The sequence below is a fragment of the Anolis sagrei genome, chromosome 4, assembly GCF_037176765.1.
Source record: "Anolis sagrei isolate rAnoSag1 chromosome 4, rAnoSag1.mat, whole genome shotgun sequence".
Classification (NCBI taxonomy): Eukaryota; Metazoa; Chordata; class Lepidosauria; order Squamata; family Dactyloidae; genus Anolis; species Anolis sagrei.
The window spans coordinates 2084353-2104606 of record NC_090024.1 but is presented as its reverse complement, the minus strand read 5'-3'; the positions used below and the strand labels follow the sequence as shown (position 1 = coordinate 2104606).

Genomic DNA, 20254 nt, shown 5'->3' with positions numbered 1-20254 from the left:
GAATCAAAGAGTTGGAAGAGACCTCCTGGGCCATCCAGTCCAACCCCATTCTGCCAAGAAGCAGGAATATTGCATTCAAATCACCCCTGACAGATGGCCATCCAGCCTCTGCTTAAAAGCTTCCAAAGAAGGAGCCTCCACCACACTCCGGGGCAGAGAGTTCCACTGCTGAACGGCTCTCGCAGTCAGGAAGTTCTTCCTCATGTTCAGATGGAATCTCCTCTCTTGTAGTTTGAAGCCATTGTTCACTTGCGTCCTAGTCTCCAAGGAAGCGGAAAACAAGCTTGCTCCCTCCTCCTCCCTGTGGCTTCCTCTCACATATTGATACATGGCTGTCATATCTCCTCTCAGCCTTCTCTTCTTCAGGCTAAACATGCCCAGCTCCTTAAGCCGCTCCTCATAGGGCTTGTTCTCCAGACCCTTGATCACTTGAGTCGCCCTCCTCTGGACACATTCCAGCTTGTCAATATCTCTCTTGAATTGTGGCGCCCAGAATTGGACACAATCTTCCAGATGTGGTCTAACCAAAGCGGAATAGAGGGGTAGCATTACTTCCTTAGATCTAGACACTAGGCTCCTATTGTCTGCATATTGGTAGCAGTCCAGGCCGAAACTCCGAGCCAAACTAGCAAGTGGTCTAACATAGATGTTGAAGAGAAGAGGGGAGAGAATTGCACCTTGGGGTACCCCACAGAGGAGGGGAGCTCTTTCAGAGACTTAATCCATGTACTCCACACGCTGACTCCGGTTTCAGAGAAATGAGTTGAACCAATTAACCAAATTCAGTGAATCCTCAGACATCAAAAAGTGCATCCTCACACATCAGGGCAGGTGAAGTGCTTGGTTCCTCAGACCCTGCTGGACTGCAACACCCAGCATTCCCGGACAACGGGCTCTGGCCCCAGATGACACAATCCAGGTCTAGGGAAGTCATGCTCCCCATGCTCTATTTGCTTTGGTTAGACCACACCTGGAATATTGTGTCCAATTCTGGGCACCACAATTCAAGAGAGATATTGACAAGCTGGAATGTGTCCAGAGGAGGGCAACTCAAAGGATCAAGGGTCTGGAGAACAGGCCCTATGAGGAGCGGCTTAAGGAGCTGGGCATGTTTAGCCTGAGGAAGAGAAGGCTGAGAGGAGATATGATGAGGGCCAGGGATAAATACGTAAGAGGAAGCCACAGGGAGGAGGAGGAGGGAGCAAGCTTGTTTTCCGCTTCCTTGGAGACTAGGACGCAAGTGAACAATGGCTTCAAACTACAAGAGAGGAGATTCCACCTGAACACGAGGAAGAACTTCCTGACTGTGAGAGCCGTTCAGCAGTGGAACTCTCTGCCCCGGAGTGTGGTGGAGGCTCCTTCTTTGGAAGCTTTTAAACAGGGGCTGGATGGCCATCTGTCAGGGGTGATTTGGATGCAATATTCCTGCTTCTTGGCAGAATGGGGTTGGACTGGATGGCCCATGAGGTCTCTTCCAACTCTTTGATTCTATGATTCTATGATTCTATGACCCTGCTGGACTGCAACACCCAGCATTCCTGGCTGATGGTCTCTGGCCCCAGATGAGACAATCCAGCAAAGTCAAGACAACATTGGCAAAGCAAGAGGCTAAAAGCCAAGCCAAGCTACTTGGAATGCCAGGAAGGTTTGAAGGCAATAAGAGATGTTTATGCACCTGGCCAGATGGAGGACAGATCAGTGTGACCTCCAAAAGAAGTGAGCTTTTATAAAGTTTGGCAGCTATTCAAACCTTGCACTTCCTCCCCTGGCTGGTGAGGAGGCATGCCTCCGAGGATCTGCCTTCTCGTTGGCCAAGACTTAATCCTGACATCACAGACTTAGGCTGAGAGGAAGAGAGAATGGCTGGAATTGGTGAAGTTAAGGATTAAGGGTTTGTTGCTGTGCCCACCTCTGAAGTGTGTAGGCCTCATTGTCCAGGCTGGAAAGAATGGGCATTTGGAGTAAACTCAACACAACACACTGGAAAATAGAGGGAGAAACCGTGGAGGCCGTGACAGGGTTTGTATTTCTAGGTGCAAAGATGACTGCAGATGCAGACGGTGGCCAGGACATCAGAAGACGCTTCCTTCTTGGGAGGAGAGCCATGTCCAGTCTCGATAAAATAGTGAAGAGCAGAGACATCAGACTGGCAACCAAGATCCATTGCCTAGTCCAAGCCATGGTCTTCCCTGTAGTCACCTACGGATGTGAGAGCTGGACCTTCGGGAAGGCTGAGCGAAGGAAGATCGATGCTTTTGAGGTGTGGTGTTGGAGGAAAGTGCTGAGAGTGCCTTGGACTGTGAGAAGATCCAACCAGTCCATCCTCCAGGAAAGAAAGCCCGGCTGCTCACTGGAGGGAAGGAGAGTAGAGGCCAAGATGAAGTCCTTTGGCCACATCATGAGGAGACAGCAAAGCCTAGAGAAGGGAATGATGCTGGGGAAAGTGGAAGGCAAAAGGAAGAGGGGCCGACCAAGGGCAAGATGGATGGATGGCATCCTTGAAGTGACTGGACTGACCTTGAAGGAGCTGGGGGTGGTGACAGCCAACAGGGAGTTCTGGCGTGGGCTGGTCCATGAGGTCATGAAGAGTCGGAAACGACTGGAGGAAAGTTCTGAGAGTGCCTTGGACTGCGAGAAGATCCAACCAGTCCATCCTCCAGGAAAGAAAGCCCGGCTGCTCACTGGAGGGAAGGAGAGTAGAGGCCAAGATGAAGTCCTTTGGCCACATCATGAGGAGACAGCAAAGCCTAGAGCAGGGAATGATGCTGGGGAAAGTGGAAGGCAAAAGGAAGAGGGGCCGACCAAGGGCAAGATGGATGGATGGCATCCTTGAAGGGACTGGACTGACCTCGAAGGAGCTGGGGGTGGTGACGGCCGACAGGGAGCTCTGGCGTGGGCTGGTCCATGAGGTCATGAAGAGTCGGAAACGACTGGAGGAAAGTTCTGAGAGTGCCTTGGACTGCGAGAAGATCCAACCAGTCCATCCTCCAGGAAAGAAAGCCCGACTAAAGCTCACTGGAGGGAAGGAGACTAGAGGGAAAGTGGAAGTCCTTTGAATGCCACCTCATGAGGAGACAGCAAAGCCTAGAGAAGGGAATGATGCTGGGGAAAGTGGAAGGCAAAAGGAAGAGGAGCCGACCAAGGGCAAGATGGATGGATGGCATCCTTGAAGTGACTGGACTGACCTTGAAGGAGCTGGGGGTGGTGACGGCCAACAGGGGGCTCTGGCGTGGACTGGTCATGAGGTCATGAAGAGTCGGAAACGACTGGAGGAAAGTTCTGAGAGTGCCTTGGACTGCGAGAAGATCCAACCAGTCCTCCAACCAGAAGATCCTCCAGGAAAGAAAGCCCGACTGCTCACTGGAGGGAAGGAGAGTAGAGGCCAAGATGAAGTCCTTTGGCCACATCATGAGGAGACAGCAAAGCCTAGAGAAGACAATGATGCTGGGGAAAGTGGAAGGCAAAAGGAAGAGGAGCCGACCAAGAGCAAGATGGATGGACGGCATCCTTGAAGTGACTGGACTGACCTTGAAGGAGCTGGGGGTGGTGACGGCCGACAGGGGGCTCTGGCGTGGACTGGTCCATGAGGTCACCAAGAGTCAGAGGCGACTGAACGAATGAACAACAACAAACAACACAAAGAGTGAGGCTCGGGAAACCGGAAAGTCAATCAAGTGGTAAACAAAGACCTTGATGAGTCCTGGGGATGGCGAACATCCAGTATCTCAGCAGGGACTCCGCTGGAAGAACCTGTGTTGTTTCCCAGGATAACTACGTAATCCAAAGTCACATGAGCACCGCATTATGTAAGTTATTATATTATGAAATAATATAATGACTTATATAATAAGTTATATAAGTTATATAACTTTGGGTCTCATGCATCTTGTGCTCGTCTGCTGTACAGCAAGGGCTCAGTTGTAGAAACAATTTGGTAGTTTGATTATGCAAAACTTTGCAACAGGGAAGAAGTCAAAAAGGAAAGAGAGAGTCCCAGTGGACATGGAAGAGAGTATTATGAGTAACTGCATAATGAGTAACTTAAAAACAAAAGAACCAATGAACGAAATCACACCAAATTTGGTAACACATATCTCACAACACAAGGAGTGACCATCACTCAAAAAATTATGATTTTGTCATTTGGGAGTTGGAGTTGCTGGGATTTATAGTTCACCTGCAATCAAAGAGCATTCTGGACTCCACCAATGGTGGAATTCAGCCAAAGATGGCATACAGGACTCCCATGACCAACAAAGAACACTGGAAGGGTTTGGTGGGCATTGACATTGAGTTTGGGAATTATAGTTCACCCACATCCATTGTGGACTCAAACAATGATGGATCTGGACCAAATTTGACACGAATATTCCATATGCCCAAATATGAACACAGATGGAGTTTAAGGGAAATACACCTTGACATTTGGGAGTTGTAGTTGCTGGGATTTATAGTTCACCTGCAATCAAAGAGCATTCTGGACTCCACCAATGGTGGAATTCAGCCAAACATGGCATACAGGACTTCCATGACCAACAGAACACACTGGAAGGGTTTGGTGGACAATGACCTTGAGTTTGGGAGTTGTAGTTCACCTACATCCAGAGAGCACTGTGGACTCAAACAATGATGGATCTGGACCAAACTTGGCATGGATATTCCATATGCCCAAATATGAACACAGATGGAGTTTAAGGGAAATAGACCTTGACATTTGAGAGTTGTAGTTGCTGGGATTTATAGTTCACCTGCAATCAAAGAGCATTCTGGACTCCACCAATGGTGGAATTCAGCCAAAGATGGCATACAGGACTCCCATGACCAACAAACAACACTAGAAGGGTTTGGTGGGCATTGACCTTGAGTTTGGGAGTTGTAGTTCACCTACATCCAGAGAGTACTGTGGACTCAAACAATGATGGATCTGGACCAAACTTGACACAAATATTCCATATGCCCAAATATGAACACAGAGGGAGTTTGGAGGAAATAGACCTTGACATTTGGGATTTGTAGTTACTGGGATTTGTAGTTCACTACAATTAAAGAGCATTCTGAAACCCACAAACGACAGAAATGGGGCAAACTTCCCACACAGAACCCCCATGACCAACAGAAAATACTTAAGGCCATCCAGTCCAACTCCATTCACCAGGGCAAGAAAATGTAATCAGAGCCCTCCTGACAAAGAGCTATCCAGTCATCAACATATAGATAGATAGATATGATTCTCTCTCACACACACAGATATAGTATCATAGATTTGAAAGAGACCCTTAAAGAAGGACTATGATATGTTGCATGTTCCAGAGTAGGCAAACCAAACATCAACACTGACGAAGAAACAGCAAGAAATACTGTTTAACAACAAGCATAAAGGAATTACATATATTAGAAACCAACACTTTCTCATTACTTTATTTTCCAGATCACCAGACTGGGCCACGGCAACACGTGGCAGGGGACAGCTAGTAACTTCTATAATAAGTTATATAACGTTGGGTCTCATGCATCTTGTGCTCGTCTGCTGTACAGCAAGGGCTCAGCTGTAGAAACAATCTGATTATTTATTTATTTATTTATTTACTGCACTTGTAGACCGCCGTTCTCAGCCCTGGGGCGACTCACGGCGGTGTACAACATGTAAAATCAGGTACAATTTACACCATAAGCAATATCAAAAACAACATTAAACAGCATCACTATCAATAATACAATTACACTAAGTCATTCGCGACGTCTCATCGTTGAATCACAATCCAAATCTCATTATCCATGTTCCGTTCCAATCGTCATTGCCAGTTGTTGCAGCACTTACTCAAACGCCTTCTCAAACAACCACGTCTTTAGTCTCTTGCGGAATGTCATAAGGGAGGGCGCCTGTCTGATGTCCACAGGGAGGGTGTTCCACAGCCGGGGGGCCACCACCGAGAAGGCCCTATCCCTAGTCGCCGCCAGGCGTGCCTGTGAGGCAGGCGGGATCGAGAGAAGGGCCTCCCCGGACGATCTCAAAGTCCTCGTGGGCTCATAGGCCGAGATGCGGCCAGACAGGTATTTTGGGCCGGAACCGTTTAGGGCTTTGTAGGCCAACACCAGCACCTTGAATTGGGCCCGGTAGCAGATCGGCAGCCAGTGGAGCTGGTACAACAAGGGCGTTGTATGCTCCTTGCGTCCTGCTCCCGTTAGTAACATGGCTGCTGCGCGCTGGACTAGCTGGAGCTTCCGGGCTGTCTTCAAGGGCAGCCCCACGTAGAGAGCGTTGCAGTAGTCAAGGCGGGATGTGACCAGAGCGTGTACTACCGTGGCCAAGTCAGACTTCCCAAGGTACGGGCGCAGCTGGCGCACGAGCCTGAGCTGTGCAAATGCTCCCCTGATCACCGCTGAGACCTGGGGATCCAGGCTCAACGATGAATCCAGGATCACACCCACACTTATGCAAAGTTTTGCAACAGTGAATAAGGGAAAAGGGAAAGAGACAGTCCCAGTGGACCTGGAAGAGGGAAAGAGCTGGCTCTGATATCTAATATATATCTTCATATTTTTATTTATCGAGGTGGAGAAGATTGGGCTTGGAAGGTGAGGAAAAGGTCAATCCCGAGGTATTGGAATCACAGCCTAATTTTGGCTCCAGAAGTTTCCTCGGAATCTCACCAAAGGAGAGTTGCTCAGATGAAAGTGTTAGCGGGTTGTTGTAGGTTTTTTCAGGCTATATGGCCATGTTCTAGAGGCATTCTCTCCTGACGTTTCACCTGCATCTATGGCAAGCATCCTCACTACCTCTGAGGATGCTTGCCATAGATGCAGGCGAAACGTCAGGAGAGAATGCCTCTAGAAGATGGCCGTATAGCCCGGAAAAACCTACAACAACCCAGGGATTCCGGCCATGAAAGCCTTCGACAAAACATTAAAAGTTTTAGCATCTCCTGGATTTCAATCTCCCAACAGTTTCCCATCCTTGAAGTGACTGGCTTGACCTTGAAGGAGCTGGGGGTGGTGACAGCTGACAGGGAGCTCTGGCGTGGGCTGGTTCATGAGGTCACGAAGGTTCGGAAGCGACTGAACGAATGAACAACAGCACTGGGATTGTGGCGTAGCTGGCTGAGTGTCAGCTGCATTAAGATCACTCTGACCAAAAAATGAGTTCGAAGCCAGCCCGGGTTGGAGTGGGTTTCCAACCAATTGTGTGTAGCCTGTTGTCGACCTTTGCAACCCGAAAGACAGTTGCACCTGTCAAGTAGGAAAATTAGGTACCACCTTAAAGTGTGGGGAGGCTGAATTAACTGATTTATGAGGCCATAAAAAAGACTCCAGCAAAGCATTCCAGCGGGGAAGCATGCGGGGAATGCGGAAGTGCTTCATCAGCGTCACAGATGGACAATGAAAGCGACAGCTCTCCTGGTGGCCAGAAGAAGTTAATAGCCTCTGTGTATGTCTGTATATGTTTGTATGTCAAAAATTGGCATTGAATGTTTGCCATATATGTGTACACTGCCTTATCAATTCCAGATTATCTGCTTTGATCTGGATTATATGGCAAACAGTTTCCCAAACTCATATATTAGATCAAGTGTATTTGAGTGCCCAGGAATATGTCTATGACTGCACTCCAGTTTTGTGTGTGTGTGTGTGTATGTATGTGTGTGTATATATATATATATATGAGTCTTCATCTCCCTCTATTTATTCATAAATCTAAACGTACACACACACAAGTTCCAAAAGATTTTGTCGAGGAAAACCTCTATAAGGGTTCTGGGACCATTGTTTTCTTTGGATGGGCATTGCCTCTGACCTGTGGGGTTTCCTGTCAAACTAGTATTAGGCTTGGTAAGTGATTAATCCTACCAGGAGTGTTTGGGGCTGGGCTGGGACTGAGACCCAGCTAAGAAATGCAAAAATATGTTATACATTTATAGTTATTATTATTAGAGGAGGAGGAAGGTTGATTTTTCTGGATGGTCAGAATGGGGTTGGGGTAGTGACGGGTCACTTTCAAGCCTGGAACCTTGCGAGACAAACTCTTAACGTGTTTTGGAGTCCAGTCCTGGTTCTCAAAGATAAGTATTATTTTGAAACATCTAAGAGTACTCTTTTCCAAGGGATGGCAGACGGAGATGTATTCGCAGAATGGCAGATTTTTCAGGGGATACAATCTGGCTTACTTCTGGGTCTCTTTTCGGAAGAGGAGGAAGATATCATGATGTATTCATGAGAAGTGAATGTGTACATGTGTAGGTATGTTGAGCAAAATGTAATTCCCATCTTGTTATTGAAGCTTTCATGACCCGGAATCACTGGGTTGCTGTGAGTTTTCTGGGCTGTTGGCCATATTCCAGAAGCATTCTCTCCTGACATTTTGCCCACATCTGTGGCAGGCATCCTCAGTGGTTGGGAGGTCTGTTGGAAATTAGGCAAGTTAGGATTATATATCTGTGGAATAATGTCAAGGGTGGGAGAAAGAACTCTTGTCTGCTTGAGTATGTCCACCTGAACACCAAGGCCATCCTCTTGGTCTCTTTTGGGGGCAGCGGGGAGGGGGGTTCCAGTGTGGGATTTGGGGGCTGCCTGCTGTCCATGGGTTGTTGTGAGTTTTTTGTATGGCTGTCTAGGCATGTTCCAGAAGCATTCTCTCCTGACGTTACGCCTGCATCTATGGCGAAAGGCATCCTCAGAGGTTGTGAGATCTGTTGGAAACTAGAAAAATGGGGTTGATCTATCTGTGGAGTAATGGTTGAGGCAAGTGTGAATGTTGCAATTGGCCACCTTGATTAGCATTGAATGGCCTTGCAGTTTCAAAGCCTGGCTGCTTTTTTCTCCCACCCTGGACCTTCCACAGATATATAAACCCCACTTGCCTAGTTTCCAACGGACTTCAAAACCTGTGAGGATGCCTGTCATACATGCAGGGAAAATGTCAGGAGAGAATGCTTCTTGAACATGGCCGTACAGCCTGGAAAATTCACCGCAACCCAGTGAAAAAGTGATTCCCATTTGTATGTGTGCTCAATGTAGAATGCAGGAGGTGTGGACTAGTACTGATAACGTGTTTCTTTGTGTTTGCCATGTAGCTACCGGACGGAGAGGAAGCAGTTTTACGACATGCTTAGAGTTAGTAGCTTCTGTTGTTTATAGTTGTAAATAAAGTCTGTGTGTTTTCCCATCGTGGTCAACTGTGAATCGCACATAGGGTATTTCCTGCGCAGACAGTTCGGATGAAAGGAAATACCATATGTGCGAACTCACAGGTGACCACTCAGGGAACTACGGTTACAGGTAAGCAAGCTAGATTTACCTTCTTTCTCTGTATCACTCTGTGGTATACTCTGTCTCATTATGAACAAAAAAACGCCTTTAATGCTGGAAAAGTATTTACGACATTTCCTTCCTTCTTTCCTCTCGTCTCGTCTCTTCTGGCCACCCACTCCCCCCATTTATTAGGCTCAGGAGCAGGAGCGCCTGCGTAACTTCCAGCAGCTGCGCCGCCTGGACGCGGAGGCTCTGGTGCCCAACCAGGAGGCCATTGAATGCCGCATCTGCTACATGGAGGCGGATCCCGGGCAAGGGGTACTCCTCCGCGAATGCCTCCACAGCTTCTGCAGGTGAGTTGGGTACCTGAGTAAGGGGCAGGGACCAGGTGAAGTGGCCACCCAAAACACCCTTCCCTTGGCCTCCTTCCTTCCTTGGTCATCAATGAAGACCAAGTGGAGAAGGTGGCCAGTTTGAAGCTCCCAGGTGTCCCTGGGAAGGAGGATCTGACCTGGGGCACCATTCATACAGAGACTGGACTGAGACTCCTAAGGAACCACCTACTGAATGAAATGTTGAAGTTGTTTGTATTTCGTAATGTAGATTTCAAAGTATCTAAGTATGTATGTATGTTTAAAATGCAATGCTATGTGCTGAGAGTATTCCTGTGTGGAAAGAGTTAACTGTACCATGGAGAGAACGGCATTTCTAGAGAGGTCATAAATCAAAGTGTATAGAGCAATGAACGCACACGATGTACGTCGTACATCATACGTCACTCTGGAATGCAGGAGGTGTGGACTAGTACTGATAACAGCGTGTTTCTGTGTGTTCGCCATGTAGCTACCGGACAGAGAGGAAGCAGTTTTACGATGTGCTTAGAGTTAGTACCTTCTATTGTTTATAGTTGTAAATAGTTTATAGCCTGAAGGTGACTATGATGATCGTGTTCCTTGCTTTGCTGTGTGGCCAATGTTCACTGTCATTCCATACTTTGTTTTTTAACACGATTGGGAGGTCAGGAGTGTTGTACTCCAGAACTCTGTCTACTCTGGAATGCAGGAGGTGTGGACTAGTACTGATAACAGCATGTTTCTCTGTGTTCACCATGTAGCTACCAGACGGAGAGGAAGTAGTTTTACGATGTGCTTGGAGTTAGTAGCTTCTGTTGTTTAGTTTATAGTTGTATAGTTTATAGCCTAAAGGTGACTGTGATGATCGTGTTCCTTGCTTTGCTGTGCGGCCAATGTTCACTGTCATGCTGGTGGCTTTCTCCCGCTGTGCTATAGTGTCCCAGCCCACTGCATCTGCGCGTGGTTTGGTAATTGCACAGTGGCAGACAGGAAGGTGCTCCAAAGGGTTGCCACATCTTCCTCTTTCAAAGATGAGAGAGTCCTGCAGCCTCAAGAAAGCTCAGAGCATTCATGGGGATCCATCTCGCCCAGCATATCATTCTATTGAATTATTGGCACCTTGCTGACGCTACAGGGTGACAAAAGCAAGGAAAAACAGACTGAGAGATAGCTTTTATCCTAGAGCTGTGGCTATGTTGAACTCCATGGCTTTGCAAAGATGTGGCACTGGGGACTGTGCCATGATGAATGTGGAGGATGGGTGTGTTGTTTTGAGATGTGTGCTGGGGAAAGCAATTAATTTTGCCGTGCAATTGCACAATGACGAACGAAGCTATTCTATTCTATCCTCCCTTCCTTCCTCCCTTGCAGGGACTGCTTGCGGCAGCTGATCAACTGCACGGAGGAGCCCCAGGTGCCCTGCCCCTTCCGGGACGACTCGTACGCCTGCGGCAGTCACCTCCAGGACAGAGAGATCCGGGCGGTGAGTGACAGGCACCAGAGGCCCTTCTTTGCCTCCCTAGGAACAGGAAACAGAATTGTGGTCCACTAAGACTTCTACGGCCCTTTCAAGACAGGTGCCCCCCCCCCCCCATCATTCCCAATTTTTGGGCTGAATGACCTTGCCAAAATTAGGGTGTGCATTACATTCACATCCTACGGCTATCTTAGTGCTGAACCAAAGTCAAAGGTGAAGCTGCTTCAGGAGCTCCTCTTTGAAGGACATCATCTCTAGTTTCATGGCCATGGCTCAATGGTCATGAAACCAGTGATACTGACAAGTTGGATTGTGTCCAGAGGAGGGTGACTAAAATGATCAATGGTCTGGAGAACATGCCCTATGAGGAGCGGCTTAAAGAGCTGGGCATGTTTAGCCTGAAGAAGAGAAGGCTGAGAGGAGATATGAGAAGGGCGATGGATCAAGATGTGAGGGGAAGTTCTAGGGAGCATGGAGCAAGCTTGTTTTCTGCTGCCCTGGAAACTAGGATGCAAGGGAGCAATGGCTTCAAACTACGATCTTGACAGATTAGAGAGATGATGGGCCAAACTACGAGGATTGAATGGAAAGTAATGCCTCCACCTTCATTACTTGGGCTTGGATGGGAATATTTTGATAAATCAAGTGCAGAAAGAATCCTTCGAATGTGCTCTTTAACGACCACTATTCACTTTTCCACATAATCACCAGACAATTGGATACATTTCTGCTAACAATGAACAAGTTTTCTGAAGCCGTCAACACTCTATTTCTCTCAACGTCTTAAATCAGAAGCATAATGAGGTCCCCGCAGATCTTCTTTCATGATCGGGAACAGATAGAAGTCAGGCGGTGCTAAATCTGGACTGTATGGAGGATCGTATGGTGGAGAAATCCCTTCCCAGAAGTTTCAAGTCTGTGTGCTTCCATTTCAGGCACCAGCATCCTGGGTACCCATTGTGCACAGACCTTCCGATAGCCAAGCAAAGCAATAATGTGACTCACACGTTCTTGTGAAATGCCGATTATGCTTGACATTTCTCTCTGAGTGCTACGACGATTGTCCTGAATCAACCTTTTGCTTGTGAAACTTGATGGTTGCTGTCACAGGACGTCCAACTCTTTGTTTGTCACACATGTCAGATGTTCCCTCCTCAACAGCTTTAAACTTACTCGCCCAATGATACACAATCCTCACATCACCATAAACAGTTTCCATTCTCTGATGAATCTCCATCCTTTGGGGTGATACCTTCTGCTGCCAAGAATTCAATGACTGCACGTTGCTTAAGTCGCATTGACCGACCATCTGCACAGGGTTCCATACTTCACACTTTAACAACACAACTGTTCAATACTAAGGCTTCCCACCAAAATGGAACTGTAGAGGAAAGTCTACTGGACAAGCCAGTACCTGCCGCATATGTTGCTTAAGTCACATTGACCAACCGTCTGTGCAGGGTGCCATACTTCACACTTTAACAACACAACCGTCTAATGCTGAGGCTTTCTACCAAAATGGAACTGTAGAGGAGAGTCTACTGAACAAGCCAGTACCTGCCACATACGTTGCTTAAGTCACATTGACCAACTGTCTGCGCAAGGTTCCATACTTCACACTTTAACAACACAACCGTCCAATGCTAAGGCTTCCCGCCAAAATGGAACTGTAGAGAGTCTACTGAACAAGCCAGTACCTGCTATCTGTGGAGGAATTGCGAAGGTGGAGGCATTACTTTTCATTCAACCCATATACATTACATCCACAGCATTCCCTAAACGTTGTTGGAATTCAACCCCACACTGCTCAAGTCTGTAGTCCTCAATGGGCAGCAGACAGATCAAATTAAGCTAGGCTGAGGGGCACCCTCATTCCTGAATGTCCAAATCACCTGGAGGAAGGCCGAAGTTTGCTCAGGCCTGCAAGTCTTTTAGCTTTCAGTCACCACAGTGTACATTTGTAGGTTTTTAAATCTTCGTTTGTGGCACCCGTCCTTCTCCGCAGCTGGTGTCCTGGGATGAGTACGAGCGCTTCCTGGAGCGGCGGCTGGCGGTGGCGGAGAGCCGGGCCCAGAACAGTTACCACTGCCAGACGGTGGACTGCCTGGGGTGGTGCATCTACGAGGACGACGTCAACGAGTTCCGCTGCCCCATCTGCTGGGCTCTCAACTGCCTCGTCTGCAAGGTGGGTCTGCGCATGCGGCCGGAGCGGTGGCTGGATTCATTCTCCTTCATTGCAAGAGCCTGACCACCACCTCCTCCTCCTTCTCTCTCTCTTCCAGGCCATTCACGAGGGCATGAACTGCAAGCAGTACCAGGACAAGCTGCAGTTCGAGGCTCACAACGACGCCGCGGCCAGGGAGACCAGCAACATGCTCAAGGTGAGGAGGACCTGGCAAGGCTTCCTGGGGATGGGCCGTAGAAGTCTTAGTGGACCACCAGAGGTGGCCCTAGGTAATTTTCAATGGTAAGCAAACAGTATTTTGGTGCCCCCCCCCCCCCACCAATCATTGATATATATTTTCTGTTTGTCGTGGGAGTTCTGTGTGCCATATTTGGTTCAATTCCATCATTGGTGGAGTTCAGAATGCTCTTTGATTGTAGGTGAACTATACATCCCAGTAACTACACTTGCCGCACTTGCTCCCTTGCCTGGCCCGCTTTGGGTCCGGAGGCGTGCCTGAAGACCCCGGCGTGTGCACCAAAAGTCACCTCTTCTCCTGACTTTCTCCTCAGCCATTGGGACCGAGAGATTGAGAGAGAGAGGTGGAGATGCCCACTTTTCCTGAAGGTAGGTGCAAAAACAAAGGAGGGAGCGGAGGTGGGAGATACCTCCAGTCAGAGGGGCTCTCTCTCTCTCTCTTGGTCCCAATGGCTGAAGAGAAAGTCAGGAGAAGAAGTGACTTTTGGTGCGCACGCTGGGGTCTTCAGACATGCCTTGGGACCCGAAGCGGGCCAGGTGCAGCGGCTCCGCCCCTTGGCCCACCCGCGGATTGGGGAGAGGAGAGGAGGCGGGTGGAGCGCTGGGGGATTGGGAAAGGGAGCCGGTCACGGGGAAGGGATCGAACGCGGAGAACGATTGAGCGCCGGCTCTGCTCGTGCACCCGGTGTCCGGGTGGAGCAGGAACGAGAGGGGTGAGGTGAGGCTCAAGGGCCCGGCCCCTTTGGGAAGAGGATCGCCCGGCAGCAAGGCAAGAAAGCCAAGGCTCCCCCCGGACTTCTAGGGCTGTTGTGAGCTGAGGGGGCGCTCCTCAAGTGGCGGTCGAGGGGCATTTACAGAGGTGCCTCTGCGCCCCTGGCAAAAAAAAGTGTTCTGCAACCGCTTACTTTGCGTAATGGACAAGCCGCCCCTGTGGACCACAGTGTCTTTTTGGGGAACAACCCTCGGTTTCCAAATGGGGATCCCTGCCAGGTCCCCTAGCCTCTTTCACCTTCCTCCATGGTGACCCAAGAACTGCCCATTGCCAGAACCATAGAACCCCAGGGTAAGAAGAGACCCCAAGGGCCATCCATCCTTTACTTACTTAGGTGATCCCTTGTAGCTTGAGGATGTGGTGTCTTGGCGGTGGGTCTGTAGGTGACTGTAGAGGCCTATTCTTGACCTGCATCTTCTCCCACAGTGAGGACATCTGTTTCCAGATGGAAGGCCATCCTGGTTGGGGTTGGCTTGATACACCTTCCTCTTGACACGTTTCTTACTTTTGTCCTCCATTCCTGTCTCTTTGAGGATGATGGTCCTCCAAGTGTGGTGTCTTAGTGTTGGGTCCGTAGGTGACTATGGAGCTCTATTCTTGACCTGCATGTTCTCCCACAGTGAGGACATGTTTCCAGATGGAAAGCCATCCCGGTTGGGGTTGGCTTGATATACCCTCTTCCTCTTGACACGTTTCTTACTTTTGCCCTCCATTCCTGTCTCTTTGAGGATGATGGTCCTCCAAGTGTGGTGTCTTAGTGGTGGGTCCGTAGGTGACCGTGGAGCCCTATTCATGACCTGCATCTTCTCCCACAGTGAGGACATCTGTTTCCAGATGGAAGGCCATCCCGGTTGGGGTTGACTTGATACGCCTTCCTCTTGATACGTTTCTTACTTTTGCCTTCCATTCCTATCTCTTTGAGGATGATGGTCCTCCAAGTGTGGTGTCTTAGTGGTGGGTCCGTAGGTGACCGTGGAGCCCTATTCTTGACCTGCATCTTCTCCCGCAGTGAGGACATCTGTTTCCAGGTTGGGGTTGGCTTGATATACCCTCTTCCTCTTGGCATGTTTCTTACTTTTGCCCTCCATTCCTGTCTCTTTGAGGATGATGGTCCTCCAAGTATGGTGTCTTAGTGGTGGGTCCGTAGGTGACCGTGGAGCCCTATTCATGACCTGCATGTTCTCCCGCAGTGAGGACATCTGTTTCCAGATGGAAGGCCATCCCGGTTGGGGTTGGCTTGATATACCCTCTTCCTCTTGACACGTTTCTTACTTTTGCCCTCCATTCCTGTCTCTTTGAGGATGATGGTCCTCCAAGTGTGGTGTCTTAGTGGTGGGTCCGTAGGTGACCGTGGAGCCCTATTCATGACCTGCATGTTCTCCCGCAGTGAGGACATCTGTTTCCAGATGGAAGGCCATCCCGGTTGGGGTTGGCTTGATATACCCTCTTCCTCTTGACACGTTTCTTACTTTTGCCCTCCATTCCTGTCTCTTTGAGGATGATGGTCCTCCAAGTGTGGTGTCTTAGTGGTGGGTCCGTAGGTGACCGTGGAGCCCTATTCATGACCTGCATGTTCTCCCGCAGTGAGGACATCTGTTTCCAGATGGAAGGCCATCCCGGTTGGGGTTGGCTTGATATACCCTCTTCCTCTTGACACGTTTCTTACTTTTGCCCTCCATTCCTGTCTCTTTGAGGATGATGGTCCTCCAAGTGTGGTGTCTTAGTGGTGGATCCGTAGGTGACTGTGTAGCCCTATTCTTGACCTGCATGTTCTCCCTTCCGCAGTGAGGGCATCGGTTTCCAGGTGGAAGATGGTCCCGGTCAAGGTTGGCTTGACATGCCTTCGTCTTGGCACGTCACTCCCTTTCGCCCTCCATTCGTGCCTCTTCAAATTCTACAGCACTGCTGGTCACAGTTGACCTCCAGTTAGAGCGCTCAAGGGCCAGGGCTTCCCAGCTCTCTCTGAGTGCCTATGACCTGGATGTTCTCCCACAGTGAGGGCATCGGTTTCCAGGTGGAAGGCGGTCCTAGTCGGGTTGGCTTGACATGCCTTCCTCTTGGCATGTTTCTCTCTTTCGCCCTCCATTCATGCCTCTTCAAATTCCATAACACTGCTGGTCACAGCTGACCTCCAGTTAAGAGTGCTCAAGGGCCAGGGCTTCCCAGTTCTGTGTCTATGCCAGAGTTTTTAAGGTTGGCTTTGAGCCCATCTTTCAATCTCTTTTCCTGTTTGCTTACATTATGTTTCCTGTTCTTGAGTTCGGAATAGAGTAAATGATTTGGGAGATGGTGATCTTTGGACATTCGGACAATGGCGTGTCCAGCAGAGTTGATGGTGGAGGACTATTGTTTCAATGCTGATAGTCTTTGCTTCTTCCAACACGCTGGCATTTCCCCTCCTCTCTTCCCAAGAGATTTGCAGGATCTTTCGGAGACAGCGCTGATGGCATCGTTTTAGGAGTTGTGTCTGACGTCTGTAGACAGTCCACGTCTCACAGGCGTAGAGCAGGGTTGGGAGGACAATCGCTTTATAAACAAGCCCCTTGGTCTCCCTACGGATGTCCCGGTCCTCAAACACTCTCTCCTTCATTTCCCCGCCTGCCTTCCCAAGAGATTTGCAGGATTTTCCAGAGGCAGCGCTGAAGGAATTGTTCCAGGAGTTGCATGTGATGTCTGTAGACAGTCCACGTTTCGCAGGTGTAGAGCAGGGTTGGGAGGACAATAGCTTTATAAACAAGCACCTTGGTCCCAGTCCTCAAATACTCTCTCCTTCATTTCCCTGCCTGTCTTCCTAAGAGATTTGCAGGATTTTCTAGAGGCAGTGTTGATGGAATCGTTCCAGGAGTTGTGTCTGACGTGTGTAGACAGTCCACGTTTCGCAGGTGTAGAGCAGGATTGGGAGGACAATAGCTTTATAAACCAGCACCTTGGTCTCCTTATGGATGTCCTGGTCTCAAACACTCTCTCCTTTATTTCCCTGCCTGTCTTCCCAAGAGATTTGCAGGATTTTTCAGAGGCAGTGCTGATGGAATCCTTCCAGGAGTTGCTTGTGATGTCTGTAGACAGTCCACGTTTCGCAGGTGTAGAGCAGGTTTCCCCCAAAGCCCTAGAGAGGAGCCTGTGTTGACTTCCTTCCCTTCCTCTTCTCTTTCCTCTTCTGGCAGATGCTGGTGCAGGTGGGGGAAGCCATGCACTGCCCGGTGTGTCGCATTGTGGTGCAGAAGAAAGGCGGTTGCGACTGGATCCGGTGTCCGGTCTGCCAGACAGAGATCTGCTGGGTGACCAAAGGGCCGCGGTGGGGGCCGGGGGTAAGGGACAAGCGGAGAGAAGGGCCGTAAACTCTAGGGGGGGGGGTGGAGGGCCCAAGTTGGCCCAGGCCTCACCTGATCCGTGTCTTGCCTTTTCCTGACGTAGGGCCCGGGGGACACGAGCGGAGGTTGCCGCTGCAATGTGGACGGAGAGCGTTGCCACCCCAACTGCCAGAACTGCCACTGAGCTCCACTCTCACCGGAGGGACGACAGGTCAGACTGGACACGGCCTTTGGCTGCCTTCCAGAGCCCTCTGCGGCACGGAGGAGCGTCTGGATGCCCTGGAGGGGCCCCTGGCACTCACCTTAGGGATGGGGTCCCAGAGAGGGGCAGTTACTAACCCAGGTAAACCTCTTGCAAGGCTTCTCCAACTTTGGGTGGTCACCCCACCCTCTTCACTCCTCTCTGTAATCTTTGCACCCCTTAAAACACTTACAAGGGAAGGTCCTGCTGCTTGTTTACGTTGCAGAATCAGGGAGAGAGCAGACCCCCAACCCTTTCAACACCCCCCCCCCCCGCTCTTAGCCCTGAAAGCTGTTGCCAAAGACTTTTTGACACTGTTCCTCAGCCCCACCCTTGCCAAAGGAGAGAGGGAGGGAGGGAGGGAAGGGGCATCACCTTGAACTGACCGTCCACAGCAGCAGAAACCGGCCTGCAAAGTGGAGTGAGTTTGGGGCTGGCGGAGGGAGACGTGGACGTGTGTGAATGGCGTGGAGGGGAACACAGCCCCACAATAAAAAAGACTAAAACACTGGGGAAGTGCAAGGGATTATTTCCAAGGATACAGAGGGGGGTGGCAAGGGGCAGAATAGTCACGGAGGGGCACACAGGGCTCGCCAGCCTTCCTTGCGCCTCTGCCTTGTTCTGTGTGTCCATCATAGAACCACAGAGGTGGCGGAAGAGACCCTAAGGGCCATCCAATCCATCCCCGTTCTGCCAGGCCACAAGATAGCCATCCAACCTCTGCTTGAAAACCTCCAGGGAAGGCGACTCAATCAGACTCCCAGATAATATAGATTCAACTAGAGGTTAAAGGGAACCCCAAAGGTCATTCAGTCCAATCTCCTTCTCCCAGGCACAATCCAAGTCCTCCCAACAGATGGTCATCCAGCCTCTGGTTACAAACCTCCAGGGAAGGGGACTCAATCACACTCCCAGATAATCTAGATTCAACTAGAGGTTAAAGGGACCCCACAAAGGTCATCCAGCGCACCCCCCTTCTGCCAGGCAGCAAGACACAATCAAAGCCCTTCCAACAGATGGCCACCTAGTCTCTGGTTACAAACCTCCAGGGAAGGGGAATCTATATTCAACCAGAGGTGGAAGGGACCCCCAAAGGTCATCCAGTCCGCCCCCCTCCGGCCAGGCCGCAAGATAGCCATCCAACCTCTGCTTGGAAACCTCCAGGGAAGGAGACTAGATCAAACTCTCAGATAATCTAGATTCAACCAGAGGTTCAAGGGAAGTCCCAAAGGTCATCCAGTCCACTCCTCCCCCTTCTGCCAGGCAGCAAGACACAATCAAAGTGCTTCCAATAGATGGCCATCCAGCTTCTGGTTACAAACCTCCAGGGAAGGGGTGTCGATCACACTCCCAGATAATATAGATTCAACCAGAGGTTAAGGGGACCCCCACAAAGGCCATCCAGTCCATCCCCACTTCTGCCAGGCAGCAAGACACAATAAAAGCGCCTCCAACAGATGGTCATCCAGCCACTGGTTACAAACCTCCAGAAAAGGGGAATCTATCAAACTCTAATAATCTATATTCAACCCAAGGGAGAAGGGACCCCCCCCCCCCCAAACGTCATCCAGCCCACCCCCTTCTGCCAGGCAGCAAGACACAATGAGAGTCCTCCCAACAGATGGCCATCCCGCCACTGGTTACAAACCTCCAGAGAAGAGGAATTTATCGAACTCCAATCTATATTCAACCAGAGGTGGTAGGGACCCCCAAAGGTCATCCAGTCCATTCCCCCCCCCCTTCTGCCAGGCAGCAAGACACAATCAGAGACCTCTCAAAAGATGGCCATCCAGCCTCTGGTTACAAACCTCCAGGAAAGAGGAATCTATCGAACTCCAATATTCTATATTCAACGAGAAATGGAAGAGACCCCCAAAGGTAATCCACTCCACTCCCCTTTCTGCCAGGCAGCAAGACACAATCAAAGCCTTCCAATACATGATCATCCAGCCTCTGGTTACAAACCTCCAGGGAAGGGGGTTCTGTAGCAGACTCCCAGATGATCTATATTCACCTCAGAGGTGAAAGGTACCCCCAAAGGTCATCCAGTCCACCTCCCTGCTTCTGCCAGGCAGCAAGACACAATAAAAGCGCCTCCAACAGATGGTCATCCAGCCTCTGACTACAAACCTCCAGGGAAGGGGAGTCGATAAGACTCCCAGATAATCTAGATTCACCAGAGGTGAAAGGGACCCCCAAAGGTCATCAAGGCCACCACCCTGCTTCTACCAGGCAGCAAGACACAATCAAAGCCCTTCCAACAGATGGCCATCTAGTCTCTGGTTACAAACCTCCAGGGAAGGGCAATCTATATTCAACCACAGGTGGAAGGGACCCCGTCCCAAGTCATCTGGTCCACACAGCCCTCCTCTTGCCAGGCAGCAAGACACAATCATAGCCCTTTCAACAGATGGCCATCCAGCCTCTGCTTG

The 20254-nt window shown here is 49.8% G+C and overlaps 1 protein-coding gene across 2 annotated transcripts in view; it reads left to right on the top strand.

Moving 5' to 3' along the window:
- SHARPIN (SHANK associated RH domain interactor) overlaps positions 1 to 18333 on the top strand; it is a 45519-nt gene extending 27186 nt beyond the window's left edge. For both annotated transcript variants that reach the window (XM_060776033.2, XM_060776032.2), the window contains exons 9-14: positions 9439 to 9599; positions 10971 to 11082; positions 13082 to 13261; positions 13359 to 13457; positions 17435 to 17578; positions 17685 to 18333. In XM_060776033.2, the coding sequence (XP_060632016.2) occupies positions 9439 to 9599; positions 10971 to 11082; positions 13082 to 13261; positions 13359 to 13457; positions 17435 to 17578; positions 17685 to 17765 (777 nt within the window). In that variant the 3' untranslated portion in view covers positions 17766 to 18333. The remainder of the gene's footprint in view (positions 1 to 9438; positions 9600 to 10970; positions 11083 to 13081; positions 13262 to 13358; positions 13458 to 17434; positions 17579 to 17684) is intronic.
- Positions 18334 to 20254: the final 1921 nt, after the last annotated feature.